At 50.0% G+C, this 13,728-nt stretch overlaps 1 protein-coding gene across 4 annotated transcripts in view; it reads right to left on the bottom strand.

The window, feature by feature from the left end:
- Positions 1 to 294: 294 nt before the first annotated feature.
- Positions 295 to 13,728, bottom strand: part of LOC147639341 (O-fucosyltransferase 39-like) — a 60,696-nt gene continuing 47,262 nt past the window's right edge. For all 4 annotated transcript variants that reach the window (XM_086790202.1, XM_086790197.1, XM_086790209.1 and 1 more), the window contains 3 exons: positions 1,793 to 2,020; positions 1,492 to 1,689; positions 295 to 908 (listed from right to left, as the gene is read on the bottom strand). In XM_086790202.1, the coding sequence (XP_086646328.1) occupies positions 675 to 908; positions 1,492 to 1,689; positions 1,793 to 2,020 (660 nt within the window). In that variant the 3' untranslated portion in view covers positions 295 to 674. The remainder of the gene's footprint in view (positions 909 to 1,491; positions 1,690 to 1,792; positions 2,021 to 13,728) is intronic.

Here is a 13,728-nt window from a genome sequence, read left to right as displayed (position 1 = left end):
TACTACTGAGTGATGTGCTTGAATGGAAGAGTGATATATCTATGCTACAACGGTGGCATGACAAACTCTGTGCAATCAGCATGCAAAGCACAAACTAAACAATCTTTTTCATGGAATATATGAGGTCTTAAATAAGTGAGCAGCACAACTGCTGTCCACCTGATATAGAGTATGTTTCCGAATAAGCCCTAGTTGGACAGGCCTCTCCTATACAAGTTGAAATTCATGTGCTCAACCAGGGCTGAAGGTTTTTTCACGCATTGTAATGTCCCCTAGGCATCGCTGCAAGTGTACTTTTCTTGAAGGAAATAGATTGTACTTTTCTTGAAGGAAATAGATTAGCTTGCAATGGAGAGTTCAAATCCAATTAAAGTGATTTACATTAATAACGTGGCTGATGGGCAAGCAATATTTGCATGAATAGCGTGCATGCATGGGAACACGTGTGTGCTATTTTGTTTCTTGCAAACTTCATCACATGAAAAAATTTCCAGCACTGTGAAATGCATCTCTCTTAGTACACCAATCTTTCCCTTTTACATGATCTTATAGCGTCTCCCAGAAGAGTTGAATCTTGATGTTGGGAGGGCCAAACATTACCAATTGGCAATCATTGCAAGGGGTAATAACTCCAAGGAAAACATGTAGAGACCTCTGCATTACCTTAACCCTTCTTACCTTTGCCTTGGTAAGAAATTCACCTTACAAACACAATCAGGTGCTGGATAAGTGTACAGAGATTGTTTCACTTGTCGTGGTTTCACATTGCCAATCCGACTTTGGTGGCCATACTTTACTCGTTCTTGAAATTCTGTCCACTCAATGCTCCTATTTGAGAAGAGCTGAGATAAGAGGATCAAATCTGGTCGTATTGTCTTTTTGACGCCCTCGTAAGTTCGGTGGCCCACCTACCACAAACAAAACATGGCTTTGACTTTCAGAGCTTCACTGTTTATGTTTTTTCTTAATAAGAAAAGGCTACCAAAAAGGTCATTCTCTCACTACGATCTACCATGTAGAATGGATCCTAGTGAGAGAGTGATTAAATTTTGTGCCCATCGAAGTGCACTCTTGTATTCCGAAGTGAATTAAGAATCGAGGGTGCATGCATGTTCTTGTTGAAGTCATTTCTTGTCCAAGTCTCTAGGACAGCCCAAATGCCTTTTTCAAAACATACGATCTTGTCAGTCACATTTGCATGAGCTAGATGACCTCTTTTGCAAGTCTTGTGATACACCACATAGATTTGCATAAACACAAAGATACAGATCTTCAGATGCAACTACAACAGATTGTCCAAGCCTCCATGCAGCTCCTGCTCAAGCTCTGATTGGAAAATAAGTCCTGATTAAAAGTTATACTAGTTTTGTATGCAATTTAACCCTCACAATGATCTTATCAGGTGTCGTGACAAATGAACGTTGTGTGTGTGGTGCATGCATGTGTATTTACAAACCTACTTGAAACAGAAGAACATCATTGGCAGCTTACCAGGGCATTATGCATGTTTCCAGGTGAAGCTGAGATAAAGACATCACTATGCAAGCTGACATAGTAGTCTAGAGCTGCCAATTGTGAGGCCTTCTCTCTAAATGAAGCTATCTCTTGCTCAGTAGTGAGGCTGTACTTGCTTTTCATCAAAGGAAACAACTTGTGTAAAGCAGCCATACGGGGCCCTCCTCCATACACCTAAGCGCACAAATAATAACAATAATTTGATTAGATATTCGATATTGCATCAAAAGCATCTCAAACAATTTCAAACAAAAAATCACTGAATAAATATGCGTACCCTGTATGATGCCACATAGAGGCGGGTGCTATTATTGAACCCTAAAGCAGCTAGCATCAAGCCGATTTCTTCAGGAGTAAGTGGGCATTTGCCATGCTGGCGAAGCTCCATCTCAGAAAGACGTGAATTTGAGACCCTTCCCTGCCATAAATCCCTTCGATACTTTGCTAGTGCCAATCGTTCTATTTTTCCACCCCCAAAATCACAGGCTGAATGGGCAGCCATATCCTGCAGAAATACTAACATTCATCATAGTAAATAAATAAATTGAAAATGCAGGACAAAGAGAAACATGGACCCACCATCATCGCTTTAAGGAAAAACATGATGTGTATTCTTGGTCCTCATGCACAATCAAGTCCCAACATGATAACCAGCAACACAGCCATGAATAGCATAAACTTGCCAATTACTATGTTCATAAAGTTGTGACACCAACACCCACAGTAGGTTGACATCATATTCAACCATGCCAAGGTAGTTTGACAACCAGGGTCCAGATCTTGTGTCTATATGGGAGGATGGAAAGGGACTAGAGAGGGAATTGTCGAGGTGATTGGCTGGTGAAAAGAGAGCCTAGGTTGAAACGTCGCAAAAGGAATATGGACTTCTATAAGAGAAGGCACCATGATCAACCCAAAAAGCTCTGCACGGACTTTTACCCAAGAGGATGCCCATGGCAATGAGCAGGAGAATATGTCGAACGCACTGAAACAAAAGCAGGCTCTTATGAGACAAAAGCGGGGTCACCATATCAAGCACCATGAAGATGATGCTCATGTCACAAAGGGAATCACCATCAAATGGAAGACCCCTGAGAGAGGATGCTCCAAACTCACTAATAAGTGTAGACCCAAACAGCAACAAAGATAAAGCCAAAAAGAAAGAGTGGGAAAAGCAGGAAAGAAAAGAAAAGCACCATCTTTATTGGTTAAAAACACTATATGAAGGCATGCCAGGGTCACTTAGAGCTTCAAAGCTGATAGACAGAGGGGTTGTTCAATATTGGAGACCACCAAATTTATTTCCCAAAAAGTTCCTGCAATTTTAAAGCATAATCTGAAAAACAGATAAACAAATAGATCTATCTAAAAGTCTACAAAAGGAGGAAAGAACTCCCCCCATGGCTGCCGGCTCTCCGAAGAAGGTTTCATATGCTAGTGAAACACCCCCAAAGTAAGATATTACCAATGACCATAGTGTATGCCAAAGATCTACTCACAAATGAACACATTCGTGAAGCAATTCAAGTACCTATAAATAAAAATGATGGCATAGTCATGATGCAGTCAAAGTACATACAAAGACTGATTAAAAGGTTTAATCTTGAGGGTTGTAAGCTTGTGTCTACACCAGTTGCGATAGGTGCCAGGCTTAGCATTCAAGATTATGGAGAGCCTTTTGATCAGACTTTTTTTTTTCCCGAGAAAAGATCCTTTCATTAGTTATATAAAAACGCCCGTAGGGCTACAAAAGATCCTCTCTGCTCATAAGAAAACAGAGCAGAGAACAAAGCAAGGCAGCCAGGGAGACTCTCCCTAGGTGCTGAAAAATACAAGAATCAGTACAAAGAACTGAGAGGCTATATCATACAATAGGAGGGGGGAAAAGCCAAACAGGTGGCCTGTAGTGCCAACGGGGGGGGCCGCTGCGCCAAGTGGTGTGAAAGGCCTGGCGCCGCAAGATCGCCTCATCCGAGTCGCCCTGGATGCGGTCGTACTGTCCTCGCAGGGTGTGGATGAGCTCTTGCCAGATAGCCCGAACACTCTCTGCTGGTGGCTCCAGTCTCCCCTCAAAGGCCCTGAAACACCGGGCCCTCCACGTGAACCATATGGTGAGGCTGCTGAGGAGCTCCCATCGTAGATCCCTCTCCTGGGTCCAGTCGGCGGACGAGAAGTCCGGTGAAGGAACAAGGCGAGGCTGGCCCCTAATGAATCTGATGGCCTGGCTGTCCTGCTCCGTCTCATAGCCCATAGCAGGCCTTGACGAAGTCGACCAAGCAGCGGCACCCCATGTATACATCCCCTCTGGAGCGAGGGGGGCCAGAATGCACAGCATCCGCAGCCAAATCTGCTGCGCCTGAGGGCAATCCCAAAGGCAATGTCTCTGTGTCTCCATAGGGTGGCCGCATCGGACGCAGGCCGCCGGAAGACCGCTGTAGACAAGCCAGGTGCCAACTGCAGAACCCCTGTGGGCGACCAGCCACTGGAAAGTCGAGATCCTGCGTGCCTGTCGACTAGCCCAGAGCCTGGTCCAAAAGTCCTCCAGGAACTCCGGTGAGAGTCCCTGAAGCCGCCAGTGCCCCGATGCAGCTGGAGAGACCATCCTCCTCGCCGTCAAAATATGTCGCCCCAACCGAACAGTATACTGGAAAAAGGTGATCTTTGTGGCCTCAAGGGATGCATAAGGATCATGCCACTCGTACTCGCCAGGGTCCCACTGGAGCCGAGCCAAGGGGCGCGTTGCATATGCCCATATACGCCAATCAGAGTCCACATCTGCAGGGTCTGGGTCAATATGCCACTTCCGAGAAGCGGCGGCCACCACCCGTATCCTCTGAAAGATGCACTCTGCAACCAAAGGCGACTCCACCTCCACTCTCTGAAGTCTGCCCTCATCCTGAATCTCATAGTAGAGGCATCTGCCATCCTCAGTGCAAGCTCTGACAACAATCAGGATCTCCAACTGAGTAAAGCCTCCCATCCACCGTGGGGCCACGGGCTCGAGAGGCGTGAACCACTCTCTGTGAGTGCCTCCTGAATGTCATCCCTCATAATCAACCCCCCTCTGAAGTGACCCAGCCTCTCCACTTGGATCTCCTCTAGGAGATTGTAGAAGGCCTGCCAGTCTCCAAAACTGCGTGCTGGGCCTGCCGCCAGTGGTCCCCAGGCTAGACGAGGCCGAGAACCCAGCATATGACCCTGCTCTGTGCGAACCGCTGGGCTCTAGATGAGCGGCTGTCTGGCCCGCTCCTCATCACAAGAAGGAGGTCTCTGAGAGAGCCCCGGTCTCAGCAGCTCCCAAGCTCTCAGGATGCTCAAGGCAAATCTGTCCTCCCATCCTCTACTAAGGCCTATCCTCCTCATCTCTGTGAAGATCCATCGTATCTCTGGTGCCCAAGTGCCCCCTGCTGGGGGAGCTCGAGCCTGCAGCCGCTGCAAAAGAAGTTCTTTCCAAGGCTCAGCGCCTGGAAGCAGCCCCCGAACAATAAGCTTCCCCAATAAGGCTCTACTCTGATCAACTGGATCTATAATGCCCAAGCCTCCCTGGGCCAATGGAAGTGTAATAACTGCCCAAGCAACCTTTGCCCTGGCTGGCTGACCATCCCGCCCAGACCAAAGAAAGTTCTTGATCAGCCTCTGTACCTGGCTGATACAAGAGCTCGAGAAGATCCAGCAAGACGTAATGTACTACATGGTCGCTAAAAGCACCTAATTTGCCACCACCACCCTCCTAGCCAAGGATAGCCGAGCTGTACTCCAATACAAAAGCTTCTTCCGAATGCTCGGAAGAAGCGGGGCAATCTGCTGCTCAGGTGACAAATCTAGTCCAATCTGGCATCCCAAATATCGCACTGCTGTGCCAGGAGGAATCCATCTAAAACCCGGGTCTGGGCTCCATGCCGGAGTGGGAGCGCTACTGATCCAAAAGGCCACTGTCTTGCGCCAATTGATCAATGCTCCCGAAGCTGCACTAAAAACCTGGAGCGATTGCTCTGCCCGCTGAAGATTGGCCTCCTGGCCATGCAAAAATAAACCCGTGTCATCAGCAAACTCAGCATCGAGCAGGTCCTCCCCCTTGACTGGGAGCTGGAGTCCTCTCAAACCAACCTCCTCTGCCGTCAGATACATGCTCATAGCCTCCGCAAAGAAGAGAAAAAGAAACGGGGCAAGAGGACACCCCTGGTGGCGGACTGATCTGGTCAACTCAAAACTCGGCCCCCTTCCTCCTGCAATCAGCACCTGGCTACGAGCTGTGGAATATAGAGCCACCACCCCTCGAATCCAACCTGGCTCAAAGCCCAGGCAAAGCATAGTGCCCTCTAAGAAACCCCAATCGACTCTATCGTATGCCTTCTCAAAATCGAGAAGCATCACGACCAAGTCCTCACCAAGAAATCTAGCTCGGGCCGTCGCCTCCCAGAAGGTGAAAATGTTGTCAAGGATACTACGCTCCTTGACGAATCCTGTGTGGGTAACATGAATCAACTCCCCCAAGAAGGGCTGGATCCTCAAACTCAAGGCCTTTGCCAAGACCTTGTAGACAGTATTGAGGATCGTAATAGGCCTCCAATGCCGGATATCATCTGATACTCCCTCCCCCTTGGGGATAAGAAAGATCAAGCCCTCTGTAAAGCTCTGTGGCATCACCCCAGTGTCCAAAACATACTGAAAGCCCTTGCGGAGGCCTGGCCCCAAAAGGTCCCAATAGCGCATAAAAAAGGCAGGCGTCAATCCGTCCTCCCCTGGGCAACTATGGCGCGGAAGGACCCTCAAGGCCTCAGCAAGCTCAACCTCTGAGAGAGGCTCACCCAGAACTGTACGCATACAATCTGTGACCCTCCTCTGCACATGGGCCCACACAGTCTGTCTGTAAGCATCCCGAGCCTCAGTGGTGGCTGGCTCCGCTGAGAGCAGGTCTCTATAGAACCCAGTGGCTATGGCTCTGATCTCCTCTGGCTCAGTAGCTACCGAGCCGTCCGGCCTCCCAAGCTGGCGGACTCCTGCTCGAGCATGGCGGGGCCTAGTAATCTCAAAAAACTCCTCAGTCACTCTATCACCAAGCTGCGTCCACTGAGAGGCCTGGCGACGATAGTAAAACTCATGTCTCTGCTCCTCTGCCTCTCTAACCTCCTGGCGTGCCTGGCTCAGCGGGGACGCCACCCACTCACATGTAGGCTGCTGCTCCTGAAGGCGCTGAAGCGAAGCAAGGCTACGTCTCAGCCTACGCTCCCTCTCGCGGGCCTCTCCTAGCCGTGTCAAGGCTGCAGCGTGCAAAAAAGAGCTGAGCTCGATGAGTCCCTGGGCACACTGGCCTGCCGCATCCTGGTCAGAGCTCTGACTATCATGCCATATCCTCTCAATGTCCTCAGCGAGACTAGGATCTGTAAGTACCCTCTCTGGGATCCTCAACTGCAAGCTGGTCTCCCGTGTCCTCTCCTCAAGAGTCAAAATAACTGGCGCATGGTCTGAAAAAGATGTGCCAGCGAGAATGCCAACGGAGCCCCCTCGCTCCCCTAACCTGTCGCCCACATAAAAGCGATCAATCCATGATAGATTAGTCCCTCCCTGCCGGCGATCCGACCGAGAGAAACTAAGACTGTCCTGAGAGCGGGAGAAGGCCTTATGCTGCCATGCATCAGTGATCCTCAGTGTCATGCAAAATCGCTCCCAAGCTGCAAGCTCCGTACCGTGCACTATAACATGACTGCCTCCCACCCTATCGGCCGGGTCCTCAAGCATGTTGAAGTCTCCCCCGACACACCAATGTGCGGCCTCTGGCAATGCATCCGTAACCTGGGTCCAGAACTCTGCTCTGGCACTAGCATGGTTGGGCGCATAGACATTGAGCACGCCAAAGAGCTCATCGTGCGTCCTCAGAATGACATACTGTGCTCTACCAGGCACAATGATCCCGCGATCCACAATGGCCTGCCGCCATACATCCGCAATGACCATACATACTCCTCCCTGCCCACCCAAAGGGCCAAATCTTGGAGACCAAAATGTGTCCCATCTACCAGGCATCACCGAACCATATCTCCGGATCCTGCTCTCACCCAAATGGTGCTCATGCATCAACAGAATATCAATTCTGTCCCCAACCAGGCATCTCTGAAGCTCCTGCCTCAAGCAACCACGATAGCGTATATAATGTGCGCCGCCAAGGTCCTGTACATTCCATGAGATGATCCTCATGAATGACCTGCTGAGGTGGATGCTGTCTCAGCCATACGGCGGGCCTTCGCAAGCGGCTTGGATGGAGAATAGTCCCCATCCGAGCGGCTACGAATCTGTCCACCCGGTGTAATGCAAGAATCTCGGATTAGGCACCAGTGGCTATGTCCCATGGCGACTGCCTCCCGCTCAGACAGAGCACCCTCGTGTATACATACATATCCAAGGTCGCGTGCTAAGTCTACCACAATGCGAACGACCAAATGTCGAATCCCTGAGGCATCCACACTCCCGGGATCAATGAAAAAATGAGCCAACTCCCATAGTCAGCCTATCACATCTGTCACCTCCAGATCGCTCACATGGTGAGAAAACTCAACTGCCTGAGTCTTCAAAGTGCTAAGGGCGAGCTCCAGGGTCCACTCCCGGTCGCAAGGGCCACAGAGAGGGAATGAGAAGGCCACCGCTGAATCAAGTGCCTCCTCCCCACGAGCCGGAGGTATCACTACATGAACTCGGATGGGTGCTGGCTCATGGGGGCCCTTTGCTCCAAAAAGCCGTGTGAAGGAGTAATCAAAAGCCTCCGAGCGCTGTCTAGTGTCGAGACGACTCAGCCGACTACGGATAGAGGATATCCGTGAAGCCCGAATCGGCATGGTAAGTCTCCTCTGCGGTGCTCGAGCAAGGTCGGTGCTCAGAGCCCTGTGGACTGCAGGTGAACACCAGGGGACTGCCAGGGCCTCCCGAGAAGCTGGGGCGAGCGGGGGGGGAGGAGGGGGGGGAGAGGGGGGTGGGGAAGGAGCCGCTTCCGAAACCGGAATGGGGACGGGAGGAGGCGAAGGAGGAAGCGAGGCGGGAGGGGGGGATGGGGGAGGGGTGGGGGCGAAGGAGGGGGTGCTGGCATCTCCTGGTCCTCAGTCGGTGCTGGGTCTCCTCCTGGAGGGGAGCAAAGCTGTTCCTCACGGGAACCCAGTGATGCTGAGTCTGTGGGGGCTGCTGCTGCTGCATCGGTCTCTGGGCGTGCTGCTGAGGCTGTCTCCCTCGGCGGCGCCCCTGCCCAGGCTGCCACTCCGAGGTCTCTGTGGGCTGAGCAGGTGTCCCGGAGGCTGCCTGCCGAGCCGCATCTATGGGCGGGCCATCAGGGGCCTGCTGCTGCGGTGCAGGTCGGGGTCTCCTGCGAGGGCAGGCCCTGGCCACGTGGCCGACCTGTCTGCAAATAAAACACTGGTTCGGGAGCCCCGAGAACTCCACTCTCTGATCAATCCATCCCCCCCTATCCTAGGTAGCTGAATGACCTTCGGAAGGGAGGAGATGTCAGGAACCAAGACTCTGACCAAAGGTAGCCCAGCTGCTCTAGCCACCACTGAGGCTGCACAGTGGGGCCAGTCTCGAGCACCGAGCCCACCAGTGCTCCTAGCCTTCGAAAGGAGTGGAAGGTACTCGCGGCGGAGTCCAGGGAAGCAAACAGTAACATGGAAAAGGCGCTCTCCCTGCTCGGCCGTTGTGGGGTCAAAGCCATGCTGCCAAGGTCTGAAGAATGTCCGAGAGCCCCTGATGTCAAGGGGACTCATGGCAAGGACTTGGGCCACACTCTGGGACGTCTCGAACTCGATCTGGTAGTGTCCACGGCCCAGAAGCTGAACGTCCAGGATCTTGCCCATGTCTGCAAAAAGGCGGGCCTGAAGAAGATCCCGGATCTCCCCTCTGCTGGGGCGAGTGCCGACTATGCGGCAGATGGTGGAATGTGCCTGGAGGCGTTCCACCTCTGCGGCGAGGCTCGCTTCCTCTTCTGGCGAAAGAGAAAGCTTGATGGGGGTATCCTCAGGGGCGGTCGAGGGGGCTGCAGAAGAGTCCCTCTGAGGTGGGGCGGGAGGAGCCTCCATCAGAGTCTGAAGCTGTGGCGAAGGCGGAGCGAATGCGATACCTGCAAGAACTGAGCTGCACACGAAGGGCGGAAAGGGGCAGGCGGAAGGATAAAAAAAAGAAAAACCCCTAGGGGGCGGAAAAACCAGCAAGAAGGGAAGAGGCGGGGGTTGGGATAATGCGGCAAAGAATAAAAACCCCCTAGGGGGGGGGAGGGGGGGCGGGGGCAGCACGAAAGGAGAGGCGGGGGGAGAGAGAGGGCTGGCGGAGGGGGGGGGACGGGGCGCTGACGAGGGGAGGGGGGCGGGCGCTTCAGCGCGAGAGAGGGCGAGAAGGCGCGATGAAGGGGGGACGCGAAGGCGAGATGAAGGGGGGGCGCATAAGCGATGGCAGGCGGGGGGGGGGGGGGGGGGGGGAAGGGCGCGAGGGAGGGAAGGCGAGGGGCGAGCAGGGGGTGAAGGCGGGAGCTTCAGTGAGCAAAAAAAAGGCTAAGGGTTCAGCAGATGATACTGTTTGTCCAGAGTTTTGTTTCTCCGCTCTCTCCGAGTCCTTTTGATCAGACATTATATCAGCAGGCTGTTGGTTGCTTGATTTATTTATGCAATACGAGGCTAGACATTCAGTTTGGGGTCTCTTAGTTGAGCAAGTTTATGCATAGCCCAGGCTCCACGCATTGGCACGCTGCCAAGCGAATTTTCCACTACTTATTACAAAGCACTCAATACCTCAGATTGCTCTATCCCGGGGAGGTGATTCATAGTTGCTTGCCTTAACAGATTCGGATTGGGCTGATGTTACGACATGTGAGTGTCCACTAGCGGCTTTTGATTTCGTCTTGGTGATTCATGTATATCATGGCTCAACAAGAAGCAGCCAACAATTCCCACTTCCAGCTATGAAGCTGAGTACAGGGCAGCTTTTACAGCTACAGTTAAGTGTGTCTAGCTTAGACACCTTATGGCTGATTTGGGTGTTGGACAGTCGTCCTCCACTACCATTTTCACTGACAGTCAGAACACACTGGCAGTTGCAAGGAACCCAATGTTTCATGCTCGCACCAAGCACATTGAAGAGCATCATCATTATGTCAGGGAGAGACTCTCTGCAAGGGAGATCAGCTTGGTTTATGTGCGTACACATGACAACATGGCAGATTTGTTCACGAAGGCTCCTCCTTGTGAAAAGTTCGAAGCTTTCCGAAAAGCTTTGGGCTTGTTGCCTTTCGGGGATCGATCAGCCATCCCTGTACATGTTCACATCATCGCTCTAGGGGGGTTTGTTGACATCTGCATCATATGGGTAGTGGTGTGTGAACACTAGGACTTTTTTACTCTATTCATGAGAGGTTTTTTTCCCCAAGCTCTTGTACATGTGAACCGGCCCTTATTTCACTTATGGGGTTCACATATTAGTGCACTTTTGCACATAATCTATAACATTGCTTTGTGTGCCTCTCCTTGTACTCTCACAACTATGCTTCTTTGAGTGTGTGTGTGTGTGTGTGTGTGTGTGCATTTTTGTGCTTGGCTGCAGCATCTCTCAAACATTTGTTGACATCTATGTCAAATGGGGAGTGGTGTGTGAACACTATGACCTTCCAAGGCACTTTTTACTCTTTTTAGAAGAGGTTTTCCCCCTCGAGTTCTTGTACATGTGCATTGTGAACGAACCCTTATTTCCATAGTCACCAGAAACGAGAAATGGGAATGGAAACAAGAAAACGAGTTTTTAGGGGTGGAAACGGCCGTTTCCTGTGACAATATCACTTGGGAAACAAGAAACGGCCATGGAAACGGATTGGGTCCTGAAACGGAGAAACACATTTATAGGGACTGAAACGGCCGTTTCCTGTGACTATGCTTATTTCACTTATGGGGTTCGCATATTATTGTACTTTTGCACATAATCTATAACATTGCTTTGTGTGCCTCCCCTTGTACTCTCACAATTGTGCTTCTTTGAGTGTATGTGTGGGGATTTTTGTGCTTGGCTACAGAATCTCTCCGACAGAGGTTGAGTGTGAAGGAGATGCATGTGTGTGCATCTCAGCTTTTTTTATTTCTCGGGTTGAGCACACATCCAGGGTGCTTCATTGTATTAGGCCACACGTAGGAACAGAGGAAGTTTTCAGCCAGGTCTCTGAGGGAGAGTCTTCACAGTTGCAGTTTGCACTCAATGGAGAATCTTTGGCTTTAGTGACCGTTGCTTCAGCTTTTGGGGTTATTCAGGAGGACTCTTCTCACTTGCCGTTTGCAGTGGAGTATCTTCACTGTCCAATATCAAGGAGGCACCACAGGAGGACATGTCATCAGATTTGTTTTCGTCCTGGGAGGATAGGCCAATCAATGTATCCTAATAGTACATAGATTTCTTGGAGATTGTACCGACAACCCGGGTTTTGATTTCGGTGTACTTGTGGATGTATTACTTGGAGTATGCTCCATAGGACATGGGTGGTTTAGACATATAGGTGCCGAGCAATACTAATGGATACAGATTTGGTGCAACATTTCTAAAGAGTATTGTTCTTGGCTCTGCTTTCTTCTTTAGGGTGCATTGGAACCGGTGCAAGCAGTTCTTGTGCTCTGTCTAAGCCGATGCATTGGTGGCTAGAGTATGGATAGCGGAGTTTTGCTTAGCCATTCTCTGGAGTGTTCTTCTCATCGGCTACCAAAGGATACTCAGTGGTTTGCAATGTTTTTTCATGGATGGTTGGACAAACACGAAGTGCTCGATCAGGTGGAAGTTGGTTATCCGTAGGTTTCTTTGTAGGTCTTTGTGCTAACATGGCGAGGATAGAATGTGAGCCTTCACAATGGACGCAAAGTGGTCCCGCAGTGTTCAAGATCTTGGCTATCTTGGATGAGCTTTGCTTGGATCTTTTCCTTTTTTGGAAGGGCACTTTATATGGACACCGGACAACGGCAGTGCAAGAGGGGGAGAATGTGACACCTCGCCTACCTCTACCATGCACATGGCTGTTGTACAACAAGCAGCCAGCTATGGGCAGCAAGCAATGGCCACTGGGCAGTAGAAGAAGGGCAAGAAGTGGCAAAAAGGCCACACGTGTGCGGCCAAGCATAGAAGCAGTAGGCCAGTACTAGAGCAGTCGTGGGCTCACATGAAGCAATTGTGAAGCATAAAAACAAGCGAAAAGTTTTAAAGCTAGCCGACCAAGAGCATTGGGGCATATATATACGTGGGTAGCCAAATCGTCATATTCATCTGCTTTCCTCAGTGTTGGACTTTACAAAGCATTACTCTGTAGTAGGCGAAGTGCTAGCAAGAGTGTACAGTAGGTCACAAAACTGCAATTTGACATCTTCATTCTCAGCCACATCTTGTACTTGAATTTCAATTGTATTACTTCTTTCTTGTACATAATACACAATTGTAGTTTAGGACTCGTATGTGTTGTATGTGTGATTCTGCCACACTCTTCTTTCTATCTTTGGAAAACCCTAGCACATAAGCACAAGTGTTCTACATCATTGGACAGTACCAGAATACGAAGTCTATCGATGAGAGAAACATCAATGAAACTGTGAGTACTCCTTTCATCAAAAAACATATGCATAAGGGTACCTCACATGTTATACAAATAAGTCATGAGGACCAAGCACACCCATGTTAAGATGGTAATTATTAGAATGTGTATTGCAAACATGGATACTAGAAATAAAAGGATTATCTAGAGCAGGACCAGATTGGATCGGGTATACTTGTGCACGCTTTACACAGACCTCCCAGGTCTCCATAGAATTTTTTTCGAGGTCTTGTACCACATATCTCTACTATAATGATTTTCGGGAGACAAGACTTGCTCACTAGGTCTCTAGGCTGTAGTTGCAATGGTTCTTTCTTTTCTTTTTCCATCCACCTTGCCATCCAAGAGAACCAAAATTGTTCTTCCATGTGGGTGTTGTACTAATAGCATAGCTATTTGCCGATTGATCGTATTTAGTCACACTTCATTTTGATAATTTCAAAGGAGACCTTATCGAGAAAAGAGGAAAGCATATCAATCTGGAAAGTTGGAAAACTTTGAGATGAGCTCTCTAAACTCCTTGATAAAATCCCCCAACGTTCACCTGCACGGGAAGTCTATGGTCTTATTTGGCTCCCTCACAAAGGCCTTCGTAAACATATCTTGAAGCCCAAGTCCTTGGAGTGTGG

This window comes from Cibotium barometz, chromosome 4 (assembly GCF_041138505.1).
Source record: "Cibotium barometz isolate CiBa-2024 chromosome 4, ASM4113850v1, whole genome shotgun sequence".
Lineage (NCBI taxonomy): Eukaryota > Viridiplantae > Streptophyta > Polypodiopsida > Cyatheales > Cibotiaceae > Cibotium > Cibotium barometz.
This window is presented reverse-complemented; position numbering and strand designations above follow the sequence as displayed.